The sequence below is a fragment of the Mesocricetus auratus genome, unplaced genomic scaffold (genome assembly GCF_017639785.1).
Source record: "Mesocricetus auratus isolate SY011 unplaced genomic scaffold, BCM_Maur_2.0 Super-Scaffold_100008, whole genome shotgun sequence".
NCBI classification, from domain to species: domain Eukaryota; kingdom Metazoa; phylum Chordata; class Mammalia; order Rodentia; family Cricetidae; genus Mesocricetus; species Mesocricetus auratus.
Genome location: NW_024429192.1, coordinates 54,914,596 through 54,941,954, shown reverse-complemented (window position 1 = coordinate 54,941,954; position 27,359 = coordinate 54,914,596). Strand labels below are relative to the sequence as shown.

At 44.6% G+C, this 27,359-nt stretch overlaps 1 protein-coding gene and 2 long non-coding RNA genes across 4 annotated transcripts in view; 2 read left to right on the top strand and 1 right to left on the bottom strand.

Annotated features, from left to right (window-relative positions):
• The window catches only part of LOC121141950, a 153,493-nt gene that overhangs the window by 38,531 nt on the left and 87,603 nt on the right, over nucleotides 1-27,359 (top strand). The window lies entirely within an intron of this gene.
• On the top strand, nucleotides 5,804-9,836 carry LOC121141951. The gene is made up of 2 exons (XR_005878936.1): nucleotides 5,804-6,645; nucleotides 9,251-9,836. It is a non-coding gene; the product is annotated as an uncharacterized LOC121141951 (long non-coding RNA).
• Nucleotides 7,576-27,359, bottom strand: part of Casr (calcium sensing receptor) — a 29,528-nt gene continuing 9,744 nt past the window's right edge. The window contains exons 4-6 of the mRNA XM_040750843.1: nucleotides 17,377-17,607; nucleotides 15,053-15,176; nucleotides 7,576-12,987 (exon numbers count right to left, since the gene is read on the bottom strand). Coding sequence (XP_040606777.1) covers nucleotides 11,471-12,987; nucleotides 15,053-15,176; nucleotides 17,377-17,607 — 1,872 coding nt within the window. The 3' untranslated portion in view covers nucleotides 7,576-11,470. The remainder of the gene's footprint in view (nucleotides 12,988-15,052; nucleotides 15,177-17,376; nucleotides 17,608-27,359) is intronic.

Here is a 27,359-nt window from a genome sequence, read left to right as displayed (position 1 = left end):
TGACGGCCTAGTAAAGGAATGAGAGACAACCCATGATGACAATTTTAGCTGTTAATCTGCAACAGTTCATTCTCCCACCACCACACTGTTCTAGCCAGCCTGTTTGCAGGGTCTGCAACACAGATGTCGAATCATTCAGGTTCACAGCAGCAAGGGTAGAGGGTCTTCCATAAACTGACCAGATTCAGCAAGTATGGAGGTTAGGGAAGAGGTCAAGAAGAGGACTCAGAGGAGCTGGACAACATTTGGACCCAAATAGAGCATTTTTCATAGTGGAGTTCTGTAAAAGTAACAGCAACGTGGGCACTTGAGATGCGTTGAGTCTCCCTTGAAGCGGTTGTGTTGGGGAAGTACACTGAGCTCTTTGTGTATCCACGTTGGGTTGTTCATTCTATCTGGTGGTTACTGCTACTCAGGAGAGAGCTGACCCTCAGGCTTGAGGATTTAGTTTATTCTTTTGCACGTTCCTAGGTCCCATTCAAGAGAACTTTCTGGAGAGGCAGATGAACCACACATGGAAGGATGCTCGGAATAGTAGAAGCATTATAGATGGTGTTGGTTTTTTTCTCGCTTTTAAATATATTTTTTATTTTTAAATTTAAATTAGAAACAAGGTTGCTTCACATGTCAATTCCAGGTCCCTCTCCGTTTCCCTCCCCTCCTTCTGTGCCCTCCCACCACCCCGTCCAATATCCCCTCATTTCCCCAGGGAGGGGGAGGCCCTCTATGGGGGTGTCCATAGTCTGTCATTTCATCCAGGGCAGGGCCTAGACCCTTCCCCCAAGAGTTCAGGGTGAGAGTGCATCTCTCATTGTTGGATGGGAGTCCAAAGTCTATTTGTATACCCGGGATAAATACTGATCTACTACCCAAAGCGATGCCGTTGTTTTGAATGAACTTCGGCACTAGGTCCCAACAGGCCAGACTAGAAATGAGAATAGACTAGCCAGTGCTTAAGTCTACTTCACCAATCAAACTTAAGAGGAAAAAATATCAGAAAACAGCTATATTTCCCAATCAGGCCAGTTTCAGTGGGCATATTTAGGTTCCCTTTGCCTTAATCTTTATACACAGAGGCTAACCTGGTAACCAAGCCATTCACTTCCCATCGTGTCTCCTCCTGTCACAGCTGTACAAGGAAAGCAACACTGAAGTGACCAATCTATTTTTTGGTTTTTTCTTCTTCTTCTTTTTCTACTCCTTTCTTCTACAAGACCAATTTTTCCTGTTAGGCCCAGGGCTTATTTATTCTACTTTATAGAACAAAGTGCTACCTGGTTCTAGAATCACGAAAGCATCTTAGACCTTTGAATTGATGTAATTTTGTTTTCTTTTTCAAATTACATTTTAAAAGTGTGTGTGTGTGCACGCGCACGTGCCTTAGGGAGCATGCGCGGGTCAGAGGACAATCCACTGGTGTCATCTCCCTCCTTCCACCATGTGGGGCCTGGGAATCTATTCAGGTCCTCAGGCTTGGCCGTGAGTCATCTTCACACACGGAGCCATCTCACTGGCCTTATAATTTTGTTCTTGACAATAGTAAAGGAAGAGGGCTCAGAGCTTCCTTACCTGAATCCAGTAGGCTCGCTCCTTGGTGAGGACAAAGGCCACAGGCACAGCCAGGAGTTCAAAGAATGAAGACGGACTAAGTATAGTGAATAAGGAGAGACTTCCTCAAGCGGTGCTCCCCCAAACATAGACAACAAGGGGCTTGTACTGGGAAAACATACTCATGCTTACACAGGAAAATTTCGCCATCTGGCACAGCAGGGTGCACACTGCTGAGCATGCTCAGTTTGACGTCATCTATCACATGTTCCAAGAACATAGTAGATGGGAATGCCTCTGGGTGGAGAATTTAGCATTGTGAAGCAAAGCTTAAGAGCTTACTCTAGGACACCTAAAAAGAATCAGAGTTATCTTGTGATTTTCACTGATTTTTTTGTGTTGTTTTTCCTTTGCATTTTGTTGGAGAACAGTCCAAAAAAAAAAAAAAAAGAAAAGAAAAGAAAAAAGAAGAAAGAAATTGAACCGTCAAATAGTTGGTTCATTTGAGAATAAGGTGAAAAATGGGACAAATGTCACAACTGGACTCTGTAAGCCCCAGCGAGGACTTTCTGATATGCTCTAAAGAGTCACCATGGATCTGGTAGTAAAATTCGTCAGTTAACTTTTTTCCCAGCTTTGGAATTTGAACCCAGGACCTCAGCATACGATAATCTAAGCTTGCACTCACCTACTGATTCAGACACAGCCAGATTTATTTAAAGGCTTTTACTTAATGCAAATGTTGACTCCAGGGTAGACTTTCAGGTTCTTTTTGCTGTGATCACTTAAATGACTAACGTCTCCAGTGATTAATCTCCAGTCAAGTCAGGGAAATTCTTCAGTGTGACTTTAAAGCTATTGAATTTTTAAGAATCCTTTGGCTGCTTTATCGTAAATTTTTGTTACAGAAAAAATTACCCTCTTCCCCAAGAGGCAAAGAAATAAATGTAGCTTCTTATGCCCTCGACTTGCTTTAACAATCATGATTCCAGTACTCGGGAGGCAGAGGCAGGCAGATCTGAGTTCGAGGCCAGCCAGGATGGCTACACAGAGAAACCCCATCTTGCAAAACCAATAAAACAAAACAAACAAAAACAACAACCATGACCTTCCATGGTGCTTCTCTTCACTATACATCTATCCTTGTATTACTGTATTATGTTTTGTTTAGATTTATTTTAATTTTGTGTGTGTGTGTGTGTGTGTGTGTGGTCTGTGCCGGTGAACACCCTTGGAGGCTAGGAGAGGGGGTTAGACCCCCTGGAGCTGTTGTGAGCCTTCCCAGGCTGGCAAGGGGAAGAGAACTTAGGTTCTCGGCCGCATTAACCCTCTTAGGAGCTGAGCCCTCTTCCCAGCCCTTCCAGCTGCATTTTAAAGAAAGCCCAGATCATCAGATTGAGAGCATGTGTACTTCTGTTAAATGACCGTGGCACAAGTGTGAATAAATGGGATAAAATTGATGGCACAGGGGAAAGTTGGGAATTTTTTGAGTTACTTTTATTTTTCAATTTTTCTGTCATTTTGAAGTTATTTCTAAATAATAATAAAAAATCCCCAATGAACAAAGGAAAACCATGACCACAACATCATCACATCTAATAATCCCGATGATAGCTTTCTTCTTGTTTTGCTCTAAATCACCCTTCTAGAAGTTATTCTTGTTGTCTTTATTTATTTTGTGGTGCTGGGGCTCAAGCCCAGGAGCTTGTTTGTTCTGGGCAAACACTATCACAGGATGACATCTCCAGCTTTGTTTTTTATTTAATTGGGGGTGGGGAATCCAGCTTTGGTTTCTCTTTATAGAAAGAAGTTAATGGAAAATGAAACCCAGGAAAAGATTAAAAAGAAAATAAGATGATGCACATCCTAAGACCAGACATAATCACTGTGAAAGGATCGTGCCTTTTCCCTGGTACACCAGACACTGCCAAGCCAGTGAAGATGCACGTACACAAACACACATCACTAAAAGCCAACGCTAATGGCCTGTAACAGACCTCAGCAGACCCCACACTTCCTTCGGAACTCCCCCTGCCTGCCCTGTCTCATCTGCCAGCAGGTTGTTCCCCCTGACAAAACCTAGCTCATCTCTGGCTTCCTCCCAGTGTCATTTGATCTCCCACAGCTGTTGACATGAAAGGGGGATCATATTTGCTTTTTTTTTTTCTAAATACCCATCAAGAAAGTATGGGTTTCGTTTGATCTTGATCTTAAAAGATGTGGTTTGACTTGGCAGTGTGACAGACCGGCCCATTCATCACAGACCATGATTTTCTAGCATGCTGTCTCTGTGGGCTACAGGTCTGCCTGTCACTGGCTGTGACAAGTGCAGGACAGCCTCTGGGTCTGGTTTTTGGGTCCTGTATGCTGAGAGAAGGTGGGGGTAGGGAGTGAAACTTTTGCCTAACAACCCGGTGTGACTGCCCCTGTTGGATGCCATCCAAACTTGAATCACTCCCTTCCACATTTTATGGGTCCCAGTGCCGTAGCTTGAAATCCTCTCTGTTTAAGCAACGTGGAGTGGGTGCTTGTGTTTCTAATCAGGAATGCTGGCTAAAGAAACCATTGAATTTCATACCTGCTGAGCATTTAAAAGCAAACTGTGTGGTTTTGGCGCTCATCTGTATTTGACACATATTCTTGAAGGTGACACTTTTTCTTTCATTTTTTCCCTCTTTCTTCTGTCTGAGACAGGCACTTCCCTCTGTAGTTCAGGCTGGTCCTAAACTGATGATTCTCTGCTCCCTCCTGAATGCTGAGATTATCAAGTGTGATAACATGCCTGTTTTTATGTATTTATTAAGATTTGTTATGTTTAGAAATGTGTGTATGTGTGTGTGCATGTGTGTGTGTGTGCGTGCGCACGTTCACCACATATGTTGGTGCCCAAGGAGGCCAGAAAAAGAGGTGGGATCCTTAGAGCTGGAGTTACAGGCAATTGTGAGCTGCTTGGTGTAGTTGCTGGGGACTAAACTCAGGGCTCTGGAAAAGCAGCAAGCAGTCTTAACCACCGAGTCAACTCGCTAGCCTTATACCTGCCTTTTAAAGCTTAATTGTCACTTTTTTTTCAGTGCTAGGCATTGGACCCAGGACCTGTGTCTACCAATAATTTCACACCTATTACTAGATTTGGTACAAAGCCCCAGTTTGCAGCTTTAGTAGGGGTCTTGTATCTTCTTCACGTAGGAAACTGAAGCAAAGTCAGATTGCTATACTGTTTGAAATCCTGCTCCTCATTTTTCCATTAATCTACACAGTCAATGGGTTCACGAATAAATGAATCAAAATGCTTCACAGACCATTCTGGGGCTACTTTGAACTACAGAAAAGCTTTAGGGGGCCGGGAAGACTGCCCGAATGGAGTGATTCTCATCTTAAACAATGTGTTTATTTATTTAAAAATTCAGCTACATCTTTAAATTCTTTTAGTTTGAAACACATTCTGTTGTATATATTTAAGGGTGCAGCAAGATGCTGTAGGATGCATCAGACAGATAGTGAGATGGTCATTACGGGAAACAAATTAACATGGCCGTCACTTCACAGAGCTGCCTTAACCCATTTTGTGCTTCTTCAAGAGAATACCCGAGACTGAGTGATTCAGAAGAACTAAGACTTCCTTCCTACAGTTCTGGAGTCTGAGCAGTCCAGAGTCAAGGGGCCCACACCTGTGAGGACCTCCTTACCCTGTTGTGAGATGAGACAGCACATGTGTACACACGCATACACATGTGTACGCAGGAGCAAGGGGGGGGGCAGCAGAGGAGAAAGAAGACTGGCCCAAACTGGTCTGTGGGGGAACCCACCTCACTTTCAAGATGTAGAATGAGGAACTGACTTCACATTTTTTTGTCTGTTTTCTTTTTCTTTCTTTCTTTCTTTCTTCGTCTTCTTTTTTTTTCCTCTCTTTTTTTGAGACAGGGTTTCTCTGTGGCTTTGGAGGCTGTCCTGGAACTAGCTCTTGTAGACCAGGCTGGTCTCGAATTCACAGAGATATGTCTGCCTCTGCCTCCTGAGTGCTGGGATTAAAGGTGTGCGCCACCAACGCCCAGCTTGTTTTCTTTCTTTTTTTTCTTAAAGGCAGGATTTCATTATGTAGCCCCCACAGGTCTGGAACTCAGTCTGTAGACTGAACTATAAAGTTCAGGCTGGCTTTGAACTCACAGAGACCCACCTGGTTCTGCCTTCAGATTGTTGGGTTTAAAAGTATGGGCTACCACACCCAGCCCTAAGTACCTCAAACAGGTTCCATCTCTTAACACTGTTTCCTCTGAGGATAAGTTTCTACCATGTGAACTTATGAGGACATATTCAAGCTGTGGTACTACTATTTATTTGATTGTCTATTTATCCCATTTCAGCAAGAACAGCCAAAATAAATCCATTTAGCAGGAATCGAGATATAACACATTCTGATTAACTCTAGTCTTTGTGCTGACCATTACTTCCTAGACTTATTCATCTTAAAGGAAAGGCAGTAACCTGTCAGGTACAGTAGTGTACACTGTAATCCCAGCACTTGGAAGGCACAGGCATAAGGATGGAGAGGTCAAGGCCAAGGCCATCTTTAATTATATAGTGAAGCCAGTCTGGGCTACATGAGACCCTGTCCTAAATTAAAAACAAAGAAACAAAAACAAAACCCAAGACAGAACCAGTACCAGCCATTCATCTGTTGACTCCAGCAAACTCCGTCTCGTTCTGCTTAACAGTCCAGTTATCTGAGTTCTCAGTTAACTCTTAAGTTTTTTCTCTTTCTGGGCCAGGAACCTAGGCAATCCTGGAAACCAGAGATTTCACAATTGCCTCCTATTATCCCCCAATTCCATACATATCTGGCATCTGTGTCTGCCTTTGTCCCTAATGTATTTTAAAATGACCAGCCAATGCATATGACCTCCTCTGGTGATTTACTCTGCATTCTTGTTGATATTCTGTCCTACCAGGTCTAATGACTTTTTTTCACTCCCTCTCTCAGTCTTCCCTTTCTTTCTTCCCTCCCTCCCTCCTCCCTTTCACAGGGTCTTGCTATGTAGCTCAGGCTGGCCAGGAATGCTCAATCATCAGTCTCCGCTTCCACAGTAATTAGGGTTACAGGTAATGTTCTCACTCATCCAGTTTAACACTAATGATTTCAAACATGGTGCCAGGGGCAAAAGAAATGCAGGCTTCAGGCAGAGGCAGCCACAGCCATGTAGTTTTAGCCAGGACAAAAAGCAGCATTGACCTAAAATATGATTTGTAGAGAGATAGTTTCAGCACAGCCCAGCTTTTCCCAAGTTTGAGACACTGATCCATGATAATGGACTAAGCCTCTGAGACTGTAAGCCAGCCCCCAATCAAATGTTTCTTTTTATAAGAGTTTCTGTGGACATGGTCTTTCCTCCCTCCCCCCCAAAAAAACTGACAAAGACAGTGATCATATGTGAGAGACTTGGATGATCTCCCATGGGAGGCCTCACCCTCCCTGGGGAGTGGATGGGGGTTGGTGGGAGGCATGGGAAGACGGGAGGGAGAGGGAACTGGGATCAGTATGTAAAATAAGATTTTAATTTAAAAAGACAGTGATCATATTTTTATCTCTTATAATATTTCATGCAAGAGAAAAACAAATGCCAGTGTGATGAAGCAACTATCTGTTAGGTTTCTGCTGCTAAGGGATTGGTTGTGTCAGCATAGCCATTTGTTTTCTGTAGCTAAAGTCCAGCATGACTCACAACACAGGGCTTACACTTCCCACACAGATCTGGAGAGTAGAACACTGGCTAAGACCTGCTCCTGGGGAAGAGTGAGAATGTTGGAAGGAAGGGTACCGCAGTGAGAATGGATGCCTGAGAAGGTCTCTGTCTGATGTCTTAAAGCAGAGAAGTTCAGGAAAAGCTATGACCATAGGATATATTTGGGCTGGAAGCTTCTTTCTGTGGTACAGTGCTCGTCTCTGTGCTTTAGAACCTGAGTTCAATTCCTAGAACTGAAAAACAATTGGTTCCTGTAGTTGCTAAAACAAATGACCACAAAACTCAGCACTTTAAAACAACACAAATTTATTATCTTACAGTTCCAGAGGTCAGAAGTCCTAAAAGGGTCTCACTGGGCTGAACCAAGGTCTCCAGCTCCATGTGCCTTCCTGGAAATTCTTGGGGAGAATCGGGACTCTTACTCTGTCCAGCTTCCAGAAACAGCCCATACCCCATTGCCCCTCATTTCCTTCCACACACAAAGCAGTAGAGGATGGAAGGTCTGCAGTCTTCCTCATTTTGTGCCACCTGTCACTGGTCGTTCTGCAGGCTCCCACCTCATGATTAACTGGAAGGAATCTGAATTTGGTCAGCAACTTAGATCACCGTGGCTCTGAGGCAATCACAGACTCTGAGGCTGGAGTCTTGGGCTTCTTTGGCTGAGCATTGTTCTGTGAAGCACACAGCTCCACACTGGCTTGCCGGCATTTTACCCTATTCCTTACTTGTGTGTGCTCTGCATGCTTGGTAACAATATTGACATGGTTGGGCAGCAGTCAAGTGGTCACTATATTGAGAGATCATAGGGTTTACTAGTCCCTAGGATGGGCTTGGAGGGAGCTGAGGGAGCTTGCAGAGCTGGGAAGGGTCACAGTTGAGAGTGATTCATCCATGGGAACCACCACAGAACCTATGGTTGGGGAATGGCTGGGGAAATGATGCTTTCATGGTTTGGATATGGTTTCCAAGGGGTCTATGTGTTGAGGGCTTGGCCCCTAGTATGATGGTGCTGAGAGGTGAAGTCTTGTGGGAGGACTTTAGGTCACTGGGGGATCTGCTTTTTGAGGAATTAAGGTAGTTCTTATGGGGACCCTGGAGTATCAAGAATGAGTTGTTGTAAGAGTAAAGCTGACCCCTGAATCATCCTCTGACTTACTATTTTAGTACTTAATCCCTTCCTTCCAGTGCTTTCCTGCCATTGTGGTAACCAATGGCAATCGTATGGTCTTGGCCCGTGAGCCAGCAGAACTATGAGTTAAGTAAACCTCGTTTCTCTATAAAGTTGGCCTGCTTGGTTAGTCTGTTACATGAACAGAAAATGGACTGCCACAGATACATAGAAGAAGCCAACATAGAGACACTAATACTGAGAGACAGAGAAGATGGCTTCAGCAATGCTAAGAGGAACTGCCTATGACTGAAGACCCTCACCCCTCACTGACTTACTGGAAAGAGGAAGAAGAAGAAGAAGAAGAAGAAGAAAAAACTCCTGAGCAGATACCTAAAAATAGAATTGGAATGAGAAAACTCTGAAATTACTGGGGCTGGGGGTGGGGTACCCAACTTGATTTAACTATAGCTTCAGTTGCTGGCAGAACAGGAATTTGAGATGAAAAGGTCGGTTGCTATAGAGGCATAATGAAATTCCTATCTTATCCCTGTGATTGGATGCAGAGTTGTGACTAGTGTGGTGGTCCCATGTGCCTTTCTGATTAGGCTGTTCATAAAGGCCACTTGATTTGCAAGCCCCTGTCATAATGAACATATTGCAACATGTTTTCCTTGATGAGCATCAGTTTTTCACTATGGGATGAGGAGATTACTTGTGGAAGAAGGGACCATGTGCAATAAGAACATGAAGGAAGAGTGTGTGCCATTATACAAAGGTTATTGCCACACAGTTTTGTGAGGTGTTTTTGAAAAGCCACTAAATGTTTGACTGCTATTTTGTTTATTTATTTTAGGGTCAAGTGAAATGTTAAAAATGAACCCTCACCCAGCATGGTGCCTTCTCAGAGGGTGACAGCAGATGAACAGGCTCTGCCAGGCTGTTCCCTTACTGACTGGAGTGTTACTGCCCCACCAGGACAGTTTTGTGCTCTGTGACAGGGCGGAATTCTACTGCACCCTCTTGCAGTTCATCAATACTCTCCATGATTATAGTGCCAACTGTTACCTTAAGAACCCTCAGAAGGAAATGGTCAGGGAAGACTCTGTAAATTTAAACCACTGACAGGTGCACATTCTGTGGCATGGTCTTGAGATCAGTGTAGCTCGGTGGAATCTGATCTGAGAAACTACCAACAATGCTACAATAATGCTGGAAGTGATACTGTTATCACAGAGGCAGAACTTTGGGGCTTTTGGGGGGTGCTAGTAGGATCTGGCTTCTGCTGACACCTTGACCTGGGCCTCACTAATTTTGGGCTTATCCTGAAGCAAGCTATTGTGATCAGCGGATTAGGCATTAAAATCTGAATGCTTAAAAAGTTTTGCCTTATATTCTGTATTTGTCAGCTTTCTCTCAGCATAATAAAATACGTCAGATAATTAGAGTGTCAAAGAGGTTAATCTTGATGCTTTGCTTTGGAGGTTCTGGTCCATGCTCATGTGGACCACTGGGTTCCTGGTGGGAAGCTGGGTGGCAACAATGGGCAGCCCTGTGTCATCGCAGACTGTTCATCTTAACAGTCAGGAAATAAAAAGAGACAAAGAATGGGGCCAGAGTCCCATAACTCCCTTCAAAGGTATACCCTCACTTGAACTATGTCCTACTAAGCCCTACTTACTGAACGCACCATGACCTTCCAAGAGGACCATACAAGGGACCAGTCTTTTAATATGTGGACCTTGAGGGTCATAATCCAAACTATAGCATAGTCTAAGCAAGTGGAAACTAGTAGTTACTGTATCACTAATCATATTTACTAACACTAAGTGCTTATTAGGTGTTAGGCACCATGCTAAAATATGTTGACACATGCTCGCCCTCTACCCATGTGAGAGCCGCATAGGCAAAGAACCGTAACATCCTACTTAGATGCAGAAAAGCTGGGCTTAAAGAGGCTGTGGCTCCTTGCTTATTATCGCCCATCTTGCCAGTGACCAAGCCATAGCCTGAACCTTGGTCCCTGTCATCCAAAGTTTGAGTTCTCAGCAGTGAGGTGGCCGGTGAGCACCTTTAATTTCACTGCTGAAGGAACTGTGGCCTTCACTGGGAACCACACTTTCTTCTGGGAGGGTACTCTCCACAGAGCCAGATCTGGAATTGGCTTCACAAAGCCTTTAGTGTAGGGATGGGAGAGTTTCAGAAGCTATGGGCTTGAGAGGGACCACATGGGCTCTGCTCACTGGGGTGAGGGATGGGAAAGGACAACAGAACTCAATAATACTGCCATGGAGAACCCAGACTGCAACACTTCAACAACAGAAGTGTTTTCTTAAGGGTAAAGCTATGTACAGCAATATTAATTATGGAGACAGACCATTGGATTCGTCAGTCCTTCCCCAGTGCTTAGAGGTGATCTTATAATCCTGAGACCTAAACATGGCATTCTGGACACATCCCCAACATGGTGCCACAGAAAGGACACAGAATTGATAGATGTCACACAATAGCAGCAGCAGGGATGATAAAAAGACCACACTTCTTAAGGTCTCTATAAATAAGAGAGGACACATCTTGCTGACGTCTTGAACATGTAAAGTTCCATCCACTGTCAATGTGTTAGACAGTCTCAGTGACAGACTGGTTTGCAGACTCTATTCAAGCAGTGACAGATCTGATGTCCTGTTGGTCTGTCTTTGGACTGTGATTCAGATCATGCTGTCCATGGAATCTCAGGGCAGGCATTGCTGGATATACGCATTTTTTAAAGGAGAGCGTAGGTGAGTAGCTTAGAGCCCTGCTTTCGTCTGAGCTGTTGATGGATAGAGTAAAGGAAGAGAGACTTCAATAAACTCTGGTATGGTACTGGGCTCTGGAAAACAACTCCAATACATGGCTCTTGTTTTAACTTTAAAGAGCACACGAGTCAGTTCCTTTCATTCAAAGCAGTGCAACCGAGCACAGGCATTTGATGTACTTATCATCCCTGGCTTCCTGGGAAGAACGGAAGGACCCATCCTTATTCCTGGGACTCTAGGAAAAACTCTATCAGCAGGACAGGCCGTCTTTACCTCCATTAAGAGTGCAGTATGTTTTCCGTGACCGAGCTACCACCACCGCTAATGACGAAGCTCCGAGAGGTGGACACGACCAGGGCTGGGGACTTTTCTTCTGGACTTTCCATTTCCGGCTGGTGGTCCCCCATCATGGGCCCTTGCAGGCCCATTTCCTGAATGGTCATTTCTGAGTCTGGGTCTGCACACTGCAGTGGGAGCAGAGTCTGGTGTCTGCTCAAGGTGTCGTTGCTCTTCTGGGCCTCCAGGGAGTTCTGACGCATGGAGTTCCTGTGGGCCATAGCGTTCTTCTGAGGCTCATCAAAGCTCAGAGAGAAGGTGACCGTGCCACTGCCGAAGATGACCTTCTGTTTGCATCTCGGTTGCTGTGGCAGCGGCTGCTGTTGCTGTAGAGTCAGGGGCTGCTGCTGCTGCTGCTGCTGCTGTTCTTGCTGGGACAGGGCCAGCGGCTGCTGTTGCTTCTGCCTCTCTGGCTGTGGGAACGGGTCTTCGCTGTTGCTTTTGCTACTGATGGAGGAGGAAGGAATGGAACCCGTGGAACCTCCGAGGCTGCTGGACCGCTTGCGGGAGACGTTGCTACGGCGTAGCGTAGCACGGGCTGCCACTTTGAAAGCATGTGCAGCGGTGCTGCAGCGCACCTCCTCGATGGTGTTCCTGGAAGGCTTGAAGAGGATGATGTAGACCTTGTTGAAGAAGATGCAGGCCAGCAAGCCAAAGCTGGCTGCCAGGATGGCGATCACCTCCACGGCAGAGACAAACTTGCCGTAGGTGCTGGCGTAGGCCGGAATGAAGGAGATCCAGACAATGAAGAAGATGAGCATGCTGAAGGTAATGAACTTGGCTTCGTTGAAGTTCTCTGGCAGCTTCCGGGACTTGAAGGCGAAGAAGAAGCAGATGGCAGCCAGCAGGCAGGTGTAGCCGATCAGGGAGCCGAGCGCCATGAGTGAGCCCTCGTGGCACGTGATGAAGATGATTTCGTCTTCCAGCTCATGGTTGCGGTAGCTGGAGGGGGGTGCCGTGTAGAGCCAGATCACGCAGATGACGATCTGCATGAAGGTGCAGAGGAAAACTAGCAGGAACTGCAGGTTGAGTCCCCACCACTTCCTGTGGAAGCTGGTAGGTATCTTGGCCTCAAAGACCAGGAGGACGCGGTTGGTCTTCACCAAGATGCATGAGATACAGAGCACGAAGCTGATGCCAAAGGCAGGCTGGCGCAGGCGGCATGTCCAGTCCTGGGGCTCCCCGATGAAGAACAGGGAGCTGGAGAAGCAGCAGAGCAGTGAGAAGAGCAGGAGGTAGGACAGTTCGCGGTTGGTGGCCTTGACGATGGGCGTGTTTCGGAACTTGATGAAGACGCCCAGCACAAAGGCTGTCAGGAAAATGCCCAGCACTGCAAAGAGAGTGAGAGCGATTCCAAAGGGCTCAGTCCACGCCAGAAACTCAATCTCCTTGGCAATGCACGAAGTGTGGTTCTCATTGGACCAGAAGTCATCCGGGCACTTGTCACAGGCACTCGCATCTGTAAAATGAACCAGTGTAGGCAGATTCAATTACTGTGTGGCACAGCATGTGGACAGTGGATGTGGTCACTTTATATTTTACTTATTGATGATTTTTTTACGTCCATTAAGAATAAACATCTTGTTGGGCATTGGTGGTGCATGCTTTTAATCCCAGCACTTGGGAGGCAGACACAGGCGGATCTCTGTGAGTTCCAGGTCAGCCTGGTCCACAAAGCCAGTTCCAGGGCAGCCAGGACTGTTGCACATAGAAACCCTGTCTCAAAAAACAAAAAACAAAAAAAATTTTTGAAAGTTCTATTGCCCCCCAACAATTGAGGGGTGGTCCATTTCTTTTAACACTATCTGCAGTAGTTTATAGCGACACTACCTTGCACCCCAGTGGTCTAACATGGCCCATCAACTCAGTTTCAAGTTTTGTCTGACTTACGATTTTTAAAAAATTAAATTGTTTGCCGGGCGGTGGTGGCGCACACCTTTAATCCCAGCACTCGGGAGGCAGAGGCAGGCAGATCTCTGTGAGTTCGAGGCCGGGCTGGACAGATAGCCTCCAAAACAATACAGAGAAACCCTGTCTCGTAAAACAAAACAAAACAAAATTAAATTAAATTGTTCATGTTTGAGGTTTTTCAGGATGGAGTTGCCGGATGAGAACAGATAGTCACATGGTTGCAATCATGAAATGTATTAACCCTGCTACTCTCTCACACACAACCTAGTTTATTTTGGATATGCCAGAATAGTTGTCCTTTTAGATAAAGACAGTGTTCCTTGCATATGACCAGTCATTTCTATGTTCTCAACTTTCCAGTGGGGGAGGCCACATATTTATCAAGACCAATGGTTCTCAGTCTTCCCAATGCTTGTGACCCTTTAATACAGTTCCTCATGGTGTGGTGACTCCTAACCATACAATTATTTCCATTGCTACTTCATAACTGTAATTTTGCTGCTGTTATGAATTGTGATGTAAATATCTGATATGAGACTCCAGTGAAATGGCCCTTTGCGCCATGGGGGTTGTGACCCACAGGTTGAGAAACACTGAGTTAGACACTATTTGCTAAGTTGTCACTGCCTGCCAGGCAGTGTACAGTTTGGAGCAGGGAAAGGAGCATGGATTTTTCAGTTAGAGATCGGGATGGGACCCTGGCTATGCCATTTCCTAGTGGTGTAACTTTGGTGAGGCACATTATCCAAGCCTGTTTTCTCATTTCTAAGATGGAGGGAAAGATGAGACTGTTATCGTGGCATGGTTGAAATCATGAATTATAGTCAATATTTATCTAGTCCTTCCAGTACACTAGTCAAGGTTTTATTTAAGTAGCATACATTTAGAACTTAATATTAATTTGTTTAATTACCACAGCAATGTGAGGGGTTTAATTGTGATTCGACTTTAGAAGGTCTTGAGACGGAGCTGGGGATAGGGCTCACTGGTTAAGAGCTCTTGCTGCTCTTACAGAGGACCCATGTTGGAGTCCAGCACTGACATGGCAGCACATAACTGTCTATAACTCCAGTTCTAGGAGATCTGACACCCACAGCCACAAGGCACTCAGTGCACATACATATATGCAAGTAAAACAGGCACACACATAAATAATAAGTGAATAAATGAATAAGTGAATAGAGAACTCAAGACCTAGGAGGAATATCAGAGAGACTGCAAACAAAACACTAGGCACCAGCAGGTCATCTATCACAGCCTGTTAACTCTGGAAGTTGAGCAGACAACACTCTGTCCACTTAGGGCCATGAAACTGTAAGAAAAGGGACACAATATTGGAGGAAAAGAGAGAGGTGTGTGACAGGAATGTTTGTAAATGCATGGAATAGTAAAAAAGATACCCGACATCCCTTTTCTCTTCCATCTAATGCCCAGCAGAGTTCAGTGTTTAGCATGCTCTCCTCAGAAGGGGGATGGTTCTAGCACCAGCTCTGCCAGTTCACCCACGGGCTTTGCGCGCCCCCTCCCCCCGCGCCGTCCCCCCTACCCCCCAGCACCCCCCCCCCCCGCAGACAACCCAAGTCAACAGGGTCTGTTAGGGGCTGATCCTTTACCTGTCTCATCGCTGTACTCCCCATCAGGACACTCCACACACTCAAAGCAGCAGGTGGGCTCCCCCTCAATGATCCCCTTCCTGGTCCCTGCCAGACAGTCCCGGCTGCAGTTGGAGAAGGGCACCTGTGGACAGAGAACACAAAGGGAGAGGTTTGTAGCTTGGGGGTCGAGGACCAGTCTTACAACTCCTTTGACATGTGCAAAGTGAGGAGTTTGGGTATATAAGGATCAGTGTGGCTAACTCTGAGCCACTCTACATGGAGAGAGGGTCAAGGTCCTTGGTCCTGTTCCCTGTAAAAGCAAAAGGTGGTAAGGCCAAGTGTGGATATACTTGACAGTTTGCTTCAAACACACAAGTAACGTTCTGGATCTCAGTAGCAACTTCATGAGATTTGTAAAGAAATTATTAATATATAATTTATAATTAAGCACTTCTATAAGTTTTTCAGAAGTATCAGACTCTAAGGTTTGTTAGGCTCCTACTGTGTGCTGGCTTTAGATCACATTTCTATGGAAATCTGAAATTTAATTTATAATTCTTTCAAGTAGTTAGGAACATAAATGACTGCATTAATAAGGACTCTTTCAGTTTCACATTTACTAATGATGAAGCCTGTCATTCTTATAGCCTGACAGAGGACAGTAGGATTATAGGGAACTGCACAGGAAATAGCTTCCAAGCAGGAGGGGTGATGAGACATGTGCCAGTGACAGACAATGACATGCATTAATAGGGCCAAATGATAAGCTGATGATACGATAAAGGTACATTGATGATGGAATGGCCAGTCAGTTTGGGCTCAGTCATTTCAAACATAGACAAAGGTATAATTACTGGGCATACGCGTTTAACCCATGGAAAACCAAAACCTCCATCCTGAGAAGGTCAGGACACATATTGTAATTGAGATGAGGATTTGCCAACTCTGTGGCTGGGATTAACTGCCATAGGATACCTCCCCATGGCAAAGCCATCTCACACACTGGGATACAGCAAAATCATAGCAATTAGGCAATAAGAACAAAGTTGGTACTTCTGTCACGTTGTGAAAAGTGGCTTAGAACACTCAAAGATCATAACAGAAAGGCAATGTAGTGGATCTCAGCCAGACTCCCCAGGGAGTTAGAGGATGCCTGGTCCTGAGTCAGCTTCTGCAGAGCATCTGGGTTCTGCATCTTGCTACATTTTAGCAGCCTAGTTAATGTTTTTGTTGCTGTGCTGATAAGCACCATGACCAAAAAACAACTTGGGGAGGAAATAGTTTATTTGGCCTCAAGGTTGCGGTCTATCATCAGGGAAAACCAGGACTGGAACTTGATGCAGGAACTGAAGCAGAGGCCACAGAGAAAAGCTGCTTACTGGTTTGCTCCCTGTGGCTTGCGCATACTGCTTTTTTATGCAACCTTCCCAAGGGTGGCAACAGCCACACTGGGCCGGGCATTCCCACATCAATCATTAATCAAGAAAATGCTTAATGGACTTCCCCACAAGTGAATCTGATGGGGGCATTTTTTTCAGTTGAGGTTTTCTTTTTTCCAGATAGTCGGCACTGTGTCAAGCTGACAAAAGCTAACCAATGCATTAGCATGCAACCACCAGATGGTCATCATTTCATCATGTCTTTCCTTAATGAGCATCTTCACCGAGTCATGGGCTTCTGGTTATTAATCAGTCTTTCAGATACAGTGATGTGGAGCAGGACACCTGGCCCAGAGTCACAAGCTTCTTCCTCTTGGTCATAGAATGAATGGCCCCTCTGATGTATGGGGTCAGCCTGCAGCTATTTGAACATCCTCATTCTAAAATCACAGAGCTCTGTTTCGGGCTCACATCACTGCATGGTTAATGGAAAAGCTATGAAAGACTGTCCCATGCATGCTGGGCATTTAGCATCCCTGAACCCCAAGTGTTGAAGGCCATTATTACTTCCTGGTCATTGTGATAATCTATAAAGAAGTCCTTTCAATCTCAAATTTAAATCCCCTACATAGGGTAGGTAGGATGTTTCCCTTGATGCCACTTGAGAGCCAATGACTTGAGAGATTTTTTTGCCGAAAAATATTTTGCTCTGGTTGGGGGAAGTATAGCCTGGAAAACTTAATGACTAGCCACAGAGTCAAAAGAGAGTTGAGTCATAAAACTCAGGTTCCCAGGCTTCCTCTCATCACTAAACACACGTTAATTCATGGGAACCCAGGACACTCAGAGCTGGGGAGCATAGGAAAAGGACATTATCCTAGAGGCTGGTGATGAATCCCAGCCCCGCCCCCGAAGCCAGCAGTCCCTTGTCTGTGGTGGCAGCATGGCATGCTTGGCTCATACCTCTCTGGAGAACCCACTCCACAGGATCTTCTCCTCGTTGATGAAGAGTCTCTCGCCCTTCTTTGCATACACGTTGTAATGCCCGACTTCCTTGAACACAATGGAGCCGTCCTCTGGGGAGAGGTGCCAGTTGATAATGGAGTAGTTCCCCATCAGGTCACCATACTCATCAAATGTCACCTGCTCCCCCATGTTGTTGGTAAAGTTAAGGTGCCGTAGGTGCTTCAGGACCTGAAGAGAAACAGAGATGAAAGAAGAGGAGCCATGGAATGCCACCTGTGGCTATGTTGGTTGTGTTCTGTGAATATTTCATCCCAGCAAAGGAAGAAACCTGAACCAAAGAGGAGGCCTTTCTCCAGTTTTAGCGTGCTTGCACGTTCTGAACACTCTTTTGAACATGGGGAGGAGAAAAGGATGCATCTCCCCTGACCACAGTCAAGTGAAGACCTCTACAGGTGCATTGTGACCTTGTGGAACCACCACTTCCCGGCATCTCCTGAATTGGGTGTGGGGAAGGAGAGGAGAAAGACTGAGAGTTTTGTTGTCCCTGTGGTTTTGAGTCTGTGGAGATGTCTTACTGCCAAAATTCAGTGTGGAGTAGAAGGAAGAAACAGAAAAACCGTGGCTGGAGCCCTGGCCGCCACTGTTGACAGTCATGGAGCATCCTGGAGTTTATCTAAGGTCTTAGGGGATCACAGAGCCATTGCACAAAAGCAACTTGCTAATAAAAGTGAGTTATTTAAAAATTTAAATACCATTTTACTGCCTTTATGGCATGGTTCTTAGTACTTTATGTTATTTAATCACAAAAATGGCATGAACACCCCCTCCCCCTGTTTTTTTTCTCTTTTTTTGAGAGTAACTCTGGCTGGCCTGGAACTCACTTTGTAGACTGGATTGATCTTGAATGTAAAAGATCTGTTCATCTCTGCCTCCTGAGTGCAGGAATTAAAGGCATGTGCCAGTATGCCTGACTATACTCCGCATTTTATTAACTGGGAAACTGAAATATAGAAAACTGAAGTTCTTTGTCCAGGATCACAAGCCCATGCTTGTAAGCAAGCGCTTTGCTCTGCTAAGCCCTGATTCTACAACACTGAGGCACCAGGTGATAAGACAGGTCTGGCCATGGGTATGGCACACTCATTTCTGCACCACCCCAGGAGCCCTTCTCCCTGTCCCTTTTGGGCCCCACTTTCCTGCCTGAGGTATAATGAGGCCTGGCTGGGGCGGCTAAAGTATCTCTTTCAGCTTGAGCATTGACTTTTTGAGCTGATTTTGGAAAAACATCTTGCAATTTAGCAAAAAGTTAATACAGAGTTGCTGTTCAACCCAGCAGTGCTATACTCAGATACTCATTCAAGACAAATGAATTAAATACATGTCATATAAAAACTCATGTATAAATGTTTATAGCAACATTATAATTATCCAAAGTGGAAACAATCCACATGTCTATCATTTGAATGACTAGATGAATGGAACATTTCCTTACTATAGGATACATAGAGAAATGAAGTACTGGTGGCTCTGTCCTAGAAATGCTACCCCCACAGTTTACTCAAACAACCTCCTCATCTTTAGGCACTGGGTTACTGAATGCTTTCCCCATAAGGTCATGAATAATACAAGTATGTCGTGCTAGATATCCAGTGAAATTGGGCTAAATCAAGCAGATTCAGACAAAAAAAAATTTAAGATCTTGGTTCTACAGCCTACCTCCTGAAACCAAGCACATAACAACAAAATGGCCAAATAGATTTTTTTTGTTTTGTTTTGTTTTGTTTTGTTTTTTTGGTTTTATGAGACAACGTTTCTCTGTATTGTTTTGGAGGCTGTCGGTCCAGCCTGGCCTCAAACTCACAGAGATCCACCTGCCTCTGCCTCCCGAGTGCTGGAAATAAAGGCGTGCGCCACCACCACCCGGCAGCCAAATAGATTTTTAAAAGAAACTCTGGTACTGAAGAGACAGCTGACTTAGCAGTTAAGAGTGCTTCCAGAGGACCCAGGTTCGGTTCCCAGCACCTACCTGAAACGTCTTCTTCTGGCCTCCATAGACTCCTGCATGTATGTGGTGCATATAAACTCTGTGTGTGTGTGTGTGTGTATGTATGGCAGAAAGAGAGAAAGAGAGAGAGAGAGAGAGAGAGAGAGAGAGAGAGAGAGAGAGAGAGAGAGAGAGAGAGAGAGAGATTCTCTGTGTAGTCTTGGTTGTCCTGGAACTTACTCTGCAGACCAGGATGGCCTCGAACTCACAGAAATCTGCGTGCCTCTGCCTCTAGCTCCTGAGTGCTGGAATTGAAGGTGTGTGCCACCACCATCTGGCTTGACAGAGACTATTTTTGTGTGTGACTGTGGTGTATATGCATTTGTGTGCATGTGCATATGCCTGTACATGTGGCAGAGGCACAAGGGCTTTACTCCCTTGAGAAAGGCTCTCCCATTGAAATGGACCTAGGCTGCTGGCCAGCAAGCCCCAGTCATCCTCTCGTTCTGCTTTCACAGCTCTGGCGCAGCAGGCACCTGGGCTGCATTTACATAGACTTTAGGAGTCAAACTCAGGTCCTGATGCTTGCATATCAAGAGTGTGTATCCATTGTGCCATCTCTCCAGCTCCTTGTACACACTCTTAATGTCTTTATCATAGTATCCCTGCAATTTGCTCATTGATAATGCAGAAAGTTTCAGACCAAATTTATCAAGCCATACTGTCTGTGGCTGATGCAAAGGGAGGGGACCCCCCTCTTTCTGGGGGACTGATCAAATGTGTCAGTCATTGTAGGAGCACTATTAACATCATTTAAAATCAGTCAGTGTCAATGCAAAGCTCTTACAATAAGCACTCCTGACATCCATTTTCCCATGAAGAAGAAAGGAAGTGGGGATTGGACAATTCTCCCAGCCCCTAGATGATGGGGCATGTCCTTCTGAATATGTTTCTCTTATTGGTTGATGAATAAAACACTGTTTGGCCAATAGAGGTAGGAAGATAGGTGGGCCTAGGAGATGAGGAGAATGCTGGGGAGAGAGGCAGAGAGATGCCAAGAAGAGATACCACCTAGCCACCAAAGGAGTAACAGGTTCGGGTATTGTCTGGTAAGCCAAGATCATGTGGAAATACATAAATTTATATAAATGGGTTAATAATTAAGACAGAGTTAACCAATGAGAAGCTCTAGTTATCGGCCAATAGTTTTATAATTAATATAGCATCTGTGTGTTTATTTGGGGTTGAAGCGGCAGTGGGACCTGACGGGACAAAAAAATTCCAGTTACAATGAAGAAGCAAGGAATTGGGGATGGGCCAATTCTCCCTGCCCCCAGCTGTTGGAATCTCCTCTCCTGCCCTGACTGTCTTGGGCAAAAAGACTGTCAGTCAAGCAGCCAACAGAACCACTCTTACACCAACACCAGCTGTTGGGAGTGTCCAATGGATGCTTTGTGGAAGCTACGCTATGGTCTGAACACTGGATGCAGTGCTGGCTTGACTGTTAGAAGCAGCATAAGTGGAGCTTTCTCTGTAATCACACTTTTCCAAACCAAAGACAGAGAACTTCTGCTGGGCACCTGGCAGGGGCAGTGCTAGGACTGGTGTAAACACAAGCCTTTGTGTGCACGGAAGGTCTGCTGTGACTGATGAAAACACTGCTTTTCCAGTGATTTAGGTCCATCCAGCTCTCTTGGTAGAGTGGCTGGCAAGCTGAGTCACTGGGGCAGCAATGTATGGCTGACGCTCAGAAGTAGGGAACTAACTACATGTTTTCATGAGCGAGAGGCAGAAGAGAGGTAATGCTTGTCATGACTGTGACAAAGGCATTGGTTAGAGCACCAGCAAGCTCTAAAGGCCAAGGGTCTAAAGACACCCTAGGTGTGGGAACTGTATTCTTGACCTTTGTCAAAGGCTGAGGAATCCTAACTTCGAGGCCAATGCAAGAGTTGTACCACTTGTAGGACTGAGTCCTGGCATCCGAGACTTGCATGAGAACTTAACACCAGGGGGAGCCAGCTGCTGCAGTTCCTGCTTACCGGATGCTATCACTGCTGCCTTCAAATACCTACGGGTAGAAAAACTGCTCAAGACCAGTCCCTTATTTCTCAACCACTCAGTAAATGGTGGTCCGTATGACCTCTACCGCACCAGAACCACAGCCAGCGGATTGGGAGCATGACTGCTTCTGAGACCACACACCTTCTCCCTGATCTGTCCATACACTGTCTTGTTATCATCTACTTCATGTCTGTTTTCTTTTGGTATATATCTGTGGTCAGTCTCTTCCTTCATTTATTTGTTTATTTCACAAGTAGGGCCAAACAGGCTGTTTTGAGGATGAGTGAAACAGTAGTATTTGATACCAAGAGATGTTGGATCTACCCCAGCATGGTCAGTCATATTCACTTGAAGCTTTCCCCACACCATATTTTCTCCCAGTAGGAAGCATAGGTATGAACTTGGGTGTGAGGAGAAGTGCCTGAGTTTAACACTGCATCATTGTCTTCCATAGAAACTCACCTATGGGCTATCAGCCTCTCAGGTTCTAGAAAGTGTGTGTGCAGAGGGACCTCTTGGCCACACAGCTCTTTCAGAGGTAACGCTGGTCCTGACAGGGCACAGGTTATCTGGATATAGCCTTTATTACTGACTAGCTATATGACTTTGGTAAAATAATTTTAGACACCCATGGTCTTTCCTTACCCACAAAGTTACTCTGCTCAAGACTGATAGTTACTGAACAGTTATTCGTTGTAGCGCCACCCTGAGCACTCTGTGCATATTAACTTATTAGTAACTCATAGCAAACTTGTAAGTCCTGTGATGCCCATTTCTCAGGGCAGGAAAATGGGGCACAGAGCATTAAGTGACATCCTAAGGTCAGAAAACTATTGGCAGCTGAGGACATCTTGGTCTGGAGGGAGAGTCCAAACTCTGAACCGATTACATCACTACCTGCACATATGTAGGAGTTAGGTTAGATAGGCATTAGACTGTCAGTTTCCAGTTCAACAGCTTAACTAGTGTGAAATTTAGGTTGAGAATAAAGCTTAAAAATGGGATTGGAGGGACTTGGAGAAATGGATCAGTGGTTAAGAGCACTTGTTGCTTACAGAGAATGTGGGTTCAGTTCCCAGCACCCACATGGTGGCTCACAAGTATCCTTAACTCTAGTTCCAAGAGTTTGATGCCAACTTCTGACCTTGTTGAGAATCAGGGATGCATGCAGTACATAGACATACATGCAGGCAAATACTGATGTACATAAAATAAAAGCAAATCTTTAAAATAAGATAGAATAAAAGTGGGATGGTGGGATAACCGAGAGGCCATAATTGGAAAAGTAGCTCAAAATGAATGATGCCCTGATCTTTGCATGTAGTTTATACTTTCTTATCTTTGAGATTTAAAGATTTTTAAATCCACCTTCTTGAGAAATAATTTGCATAGGATAAAACATGCCCATGTAAGCGTAAAGTTCTGAGTTTTATATAAACATATACCTTTATTATTCTTGCTGCCATCACCCCACAGGCTTCCTGATGCTGGTCTCTAGTCAGTCAGCCTCCTCATCCTCACAACCAGGACCACCTCTTTTCTGTTATTAAACATAGAATGCCAATGCTGTTTGAATGGTTTGTACTCTTCCTCCTCCTCTCGACCTCTTTTTTTTTTTTTTTTTTTTTTTTTTTTTGGTTTTGTTTTTCGAGACAGGGTTTCTCTGTGGCTTTGGAGGCTCCTCTCGACCTCTTTATGAAGCTAATGTTGCTTTGACTCCTCTGTACACTCTGTGTTCCCCTTTGCATGAACATTCTTCCTCACAGACCCTTCTCCACAAATCTTACCCATCCCCCAGGACCACCGGGCACGACATTTTTCATTTCCTTCTTGACTTCTAATTCTAACCTGGATGGTATTGTAGTCTTTCATCCTTAGTCATGTGAGTGAGAAATGTAGTCAAAATTTGTGTCTAGCCCAGTACCAATTTATTATTTGCTTACTAAGTCTTATTTCTTTAAAAAATTAAAAATTATTATTGTTTTATTCTGTTGATTCATATTTTGCTTTCATAGATATTGGTATACCATGTGCATGATTGGTGCTGGTAGAAGCCAGAAGCCAGTGTAGGATCCTCTGGGACTGGAGTAACAAATGGTTTTAAGCCCCCATGTGGGTGCTAGGACTGAATCTGAGTCCTCTGGAAGAGCAAGCAGCTGGTACTCACCTCTACAGCCCTCTAAGCCCCATTTCTTGTTTTTAAATAAATAATTAGTTTTATGTGTATGGATGTTTTGTCTGAATGAATATTTGTGTACCTCATACAAAGGCAAGGAAAGGGCACTGAATCCCTTGGAGCTGGAATTAGAGATCACTTGTGAGCTCCACGATGATGGGAACTGACCCTGGGTCTTCTGGAAGAATGACCAGTGCTCTTAACCACTGAGCCATCTCTCCAGCCCCTTAAGTTATCTCTCTAAGTATCTTTAATAGTTTTTTTTGACACACTAGCTTATAAGTTTTATATTGGAGCACTTTATATTCTGCATAATACTTTGCCTATAAGTCATGTAATGGGGAACATAGAGGTGAAAAATCACTTTACACTTAATAGCAATGAGAGAGAGTCTTTACATTGATTATTCCTGGTACACACACAAAGCATATCTCTCTCTCTCTCTCTCTCTCTCTCTCTCTCTCTCTCTCTCTCTCTCAATGGTACTGGTATTTGAAGTCAAAACATCGTGACTGCTAGGTAAGTTCTTTCCCACTGAATTATAGTTAGTGAGAATGTGGGGAAATGGGAACCTTTGTACCGTGCTGGTGGGAATGTAAATTAGACTAGCCAGTATGATTGCCAGTATGGAATTTCCCCAGGAAGATAAAAGTAGAACTACCATAAGACCCTGGGTGGGTATCCAAAGTGAACATGCCACAGATACCTGCACATCTTTCTTCATTGTAGAACTACTTACATATCACTGAATCAGCCTAAGTGTCTGACAACATGTACAGATATATATGCACATATGAGTATATGTTTGCAGTGGAGTTTCAATCAGCTATAAATGAGAATGAAATTATGCCATTAGCTGAAAAATAGATGGAAGCAAAGATTATCTGATTAAGCAAAATAAGCCAACTTGGAAAGGCAAATATCATATTTTGACATTTTCCCTTATTTGTGGATTCTAGATTTTATGCAGATACACAGGTCTCATCTATAAACAGAAGTAAGACTGGGAAGAGTGGGGCTCAGGAAAGGGGGGGAAGGGGAACATATGGAAGGGTAAATATGGTCAAAGTACATGACATAGTTGATGAAAATGTCTTTATGAAGCTTATCACTATGTACAATGAGTACATGTCCATAAAAATAAAAAGTATTTAGGCATTTCTCTCACAGAAAGCATTCTTCTGCTTTCAGAATTCTAAAAAGGAAATGATAATTCCACTGAAAAAGAAAATACAAGATTCTTCTTGAATTCATACGTCAGCATACTGTGTTGCTTTTTTGTTTTCTTTGTGGAGTGATGGTAGAAAAAGAATGAGTAAATCAGGGGAGAGAAAGCAGACATAATGGAACCACAGTGCACTCACGCATCTCTGAGAAGAAGGACACGCGTATCTCCAAGAAGGGCAAATGCATGCATGCAAGTTCCGAGAATTCCACTTTCTTGTATGTGGTGATATTTCCATCTTGTGGCCTTTGCGGGTATTTCCACCAAAGGACTCCAGAGCCAAGATGTATGCATTGTGAGCATGAATGGGAAGCACCTATCAGCATACATTCTAAGAGTCGGTAACATTTCGCAGACACAAGAGGCTAGAAATTCTTCACTCAGAAGGTAGGGCTTTCTGTCAACTGCAGAAGCTTATGCTTGGCAGGGAGCCAGCAAAAAGGAGGAAGAAAAATGAACCGAATGGACATACATGGGAGTCTGACTTGAAAAGATTTCCAGGAGAAAATGAGTTTTGATCAAAATGGAAAAGTTCATGGTAGACAGAGCTTGAAAAAAATGTGATGCTCCCTGGGGTGTACCTTTCATGGGGTGTAGGTCTTCTTTTTATGGGACATAGACGCAAAGAGATGAAAGGCAAACATGCCGTGACAACAGCTAATGAGAAACAAGATTGCTGCACGGAAACGAATAAGGCATTTGAAGGGTGGTGCCAAGCAAGTGACTTAGAAACAAAGAGTTGAGAGATGGCAGACAGTGGCTGCAAGCTGATTCTTGGATTAGACTGTATCTAGGTGGTAGGCTTCTACTTAGGTCTTCCTAACGACAGTCACTACTTACTGGTACATCTCTGGATAGTGAGAAATGTGACCAAGATCTTAGAGAATCTGGAGGCTTCTGGGCCTCAGGGGGACTATAGTAATAGCAGAAGACACACTGACGAGTGCCAGGAGCCACTTTCCATTCTCCACCCACCCCTCTTTCTTAACCTTTTTGAACTTAAAGCTACTGCTGAGGCTGCAAACAGTGACACTGGGGAATAAGGAACAAAGACACAGAGATGGGACCACCTGTGGTGGAAATACTACTGAGCTTTGCAGCAAGAATAGCCACAACCCCCACCCCCACACACACACATACACACACTTGTGCAGGTCAATTTGGTTTGGGTTTTCTATTCCATTACTAATAAGCTTGAGTCATTGCCTTCTGCCATCTTACTCCTTGCCTGGGAGAAGAGCCACTGAGGAGCCATGTTTCTCACCGGCAACTTCTTTCCCTTCAAACCCTCCCCTGCTCCTGTAGCACATTCAAGAGACAAGTCTTCCTTTCATGGAACATAGATGCAAAGCGATGCAAGACAATGATATTTACCACCCAGAGATTGCCCCTTAATTCATCTTAAATTCTGCAATTGAGCTGGGCAGTGGTGGCGCACACCTTTAATGCCTGCGCTCAGGAAGCAGAGGCAGGTGGATCTCTGTGAGTTCGAAGCCAGCCTGGTCTACAGAGAGAATTCTAGGACAGCTAGGGCTACACAGTGAAACCATATCTCAAAAAACAAAACAAAACAAAACAAACACAATCTGCCCTGAAGTCTTCATTGTAGCTTAGCCATCTGCTTTGGCAATGGTTCAGTGTGAGGAAGGAGGCCTGGGTACTCCACAGAGATGAGAAACTTGGGGGTGGCAGTGATGTTCTTTCTAGTGAGATTTTCCCATTCTAGGAGGACTGGAAACCTGTGAGTCCTGTCTTCTTGTTTTTTTTCTTATTTAAATAATTTTAAAAATTAATTTATTTTTATATTCTAATCCCAGTTCCGTCTCCCTCCTCTCCTCTCATTCCCCCCACCTCTTACTTGCTCCTCAGAGAGGGTAAGTTCTCCCCTAGGAAGTCTACTAAGTCTGGCCCATCATCTCGCTGAGTGAGGCTAGACTAAGGCACCTCTCCACACTCCTCCTGGCTTGTTTTATGAGCACAGATAGTTACTCCTTAGAACCACTTGCAAGTCTACATTAAGTTCCATGCTCTTTGTTTCTTGGTGCCTTCCCTGAAAGGTAGTTGGGATCTGTATATAAGCCTATTCTACTTATCATTTGTTGTCAACTGACCAAGATAACGCTGTGATAAGGGTTAGGGAGATGTCTCAGCCAGTAAAATGCCTGCCATGCAAGTGTGAGGGCTTGGGTTCAGTTTCCAGAACTTATGGAGAAGACTGGACATGCTGTGGCACATTTCTGCAATCATAACACTGGAGGGAAATTGGAGGAGACAGAGACAAGAAGCTCATTGACCATCACAGAGCTCCGGGGTTAGTGAGAGTCCTTGCCTCAAAAAATTAGGTGGAAAACTATTGAAGATGATGTCCAACAGTTGATCCCTGGCTTCTGCACGCATTGTGACACATGTGCCCACACCCACACATGAACATACACCACACACTCATACATACAAATTATTACTGTGATGACCACACCTCTGTTATAGCTTGCAAGTTTGTAACTTGCTTTCATATCTCATTTCATCTTAAAAAG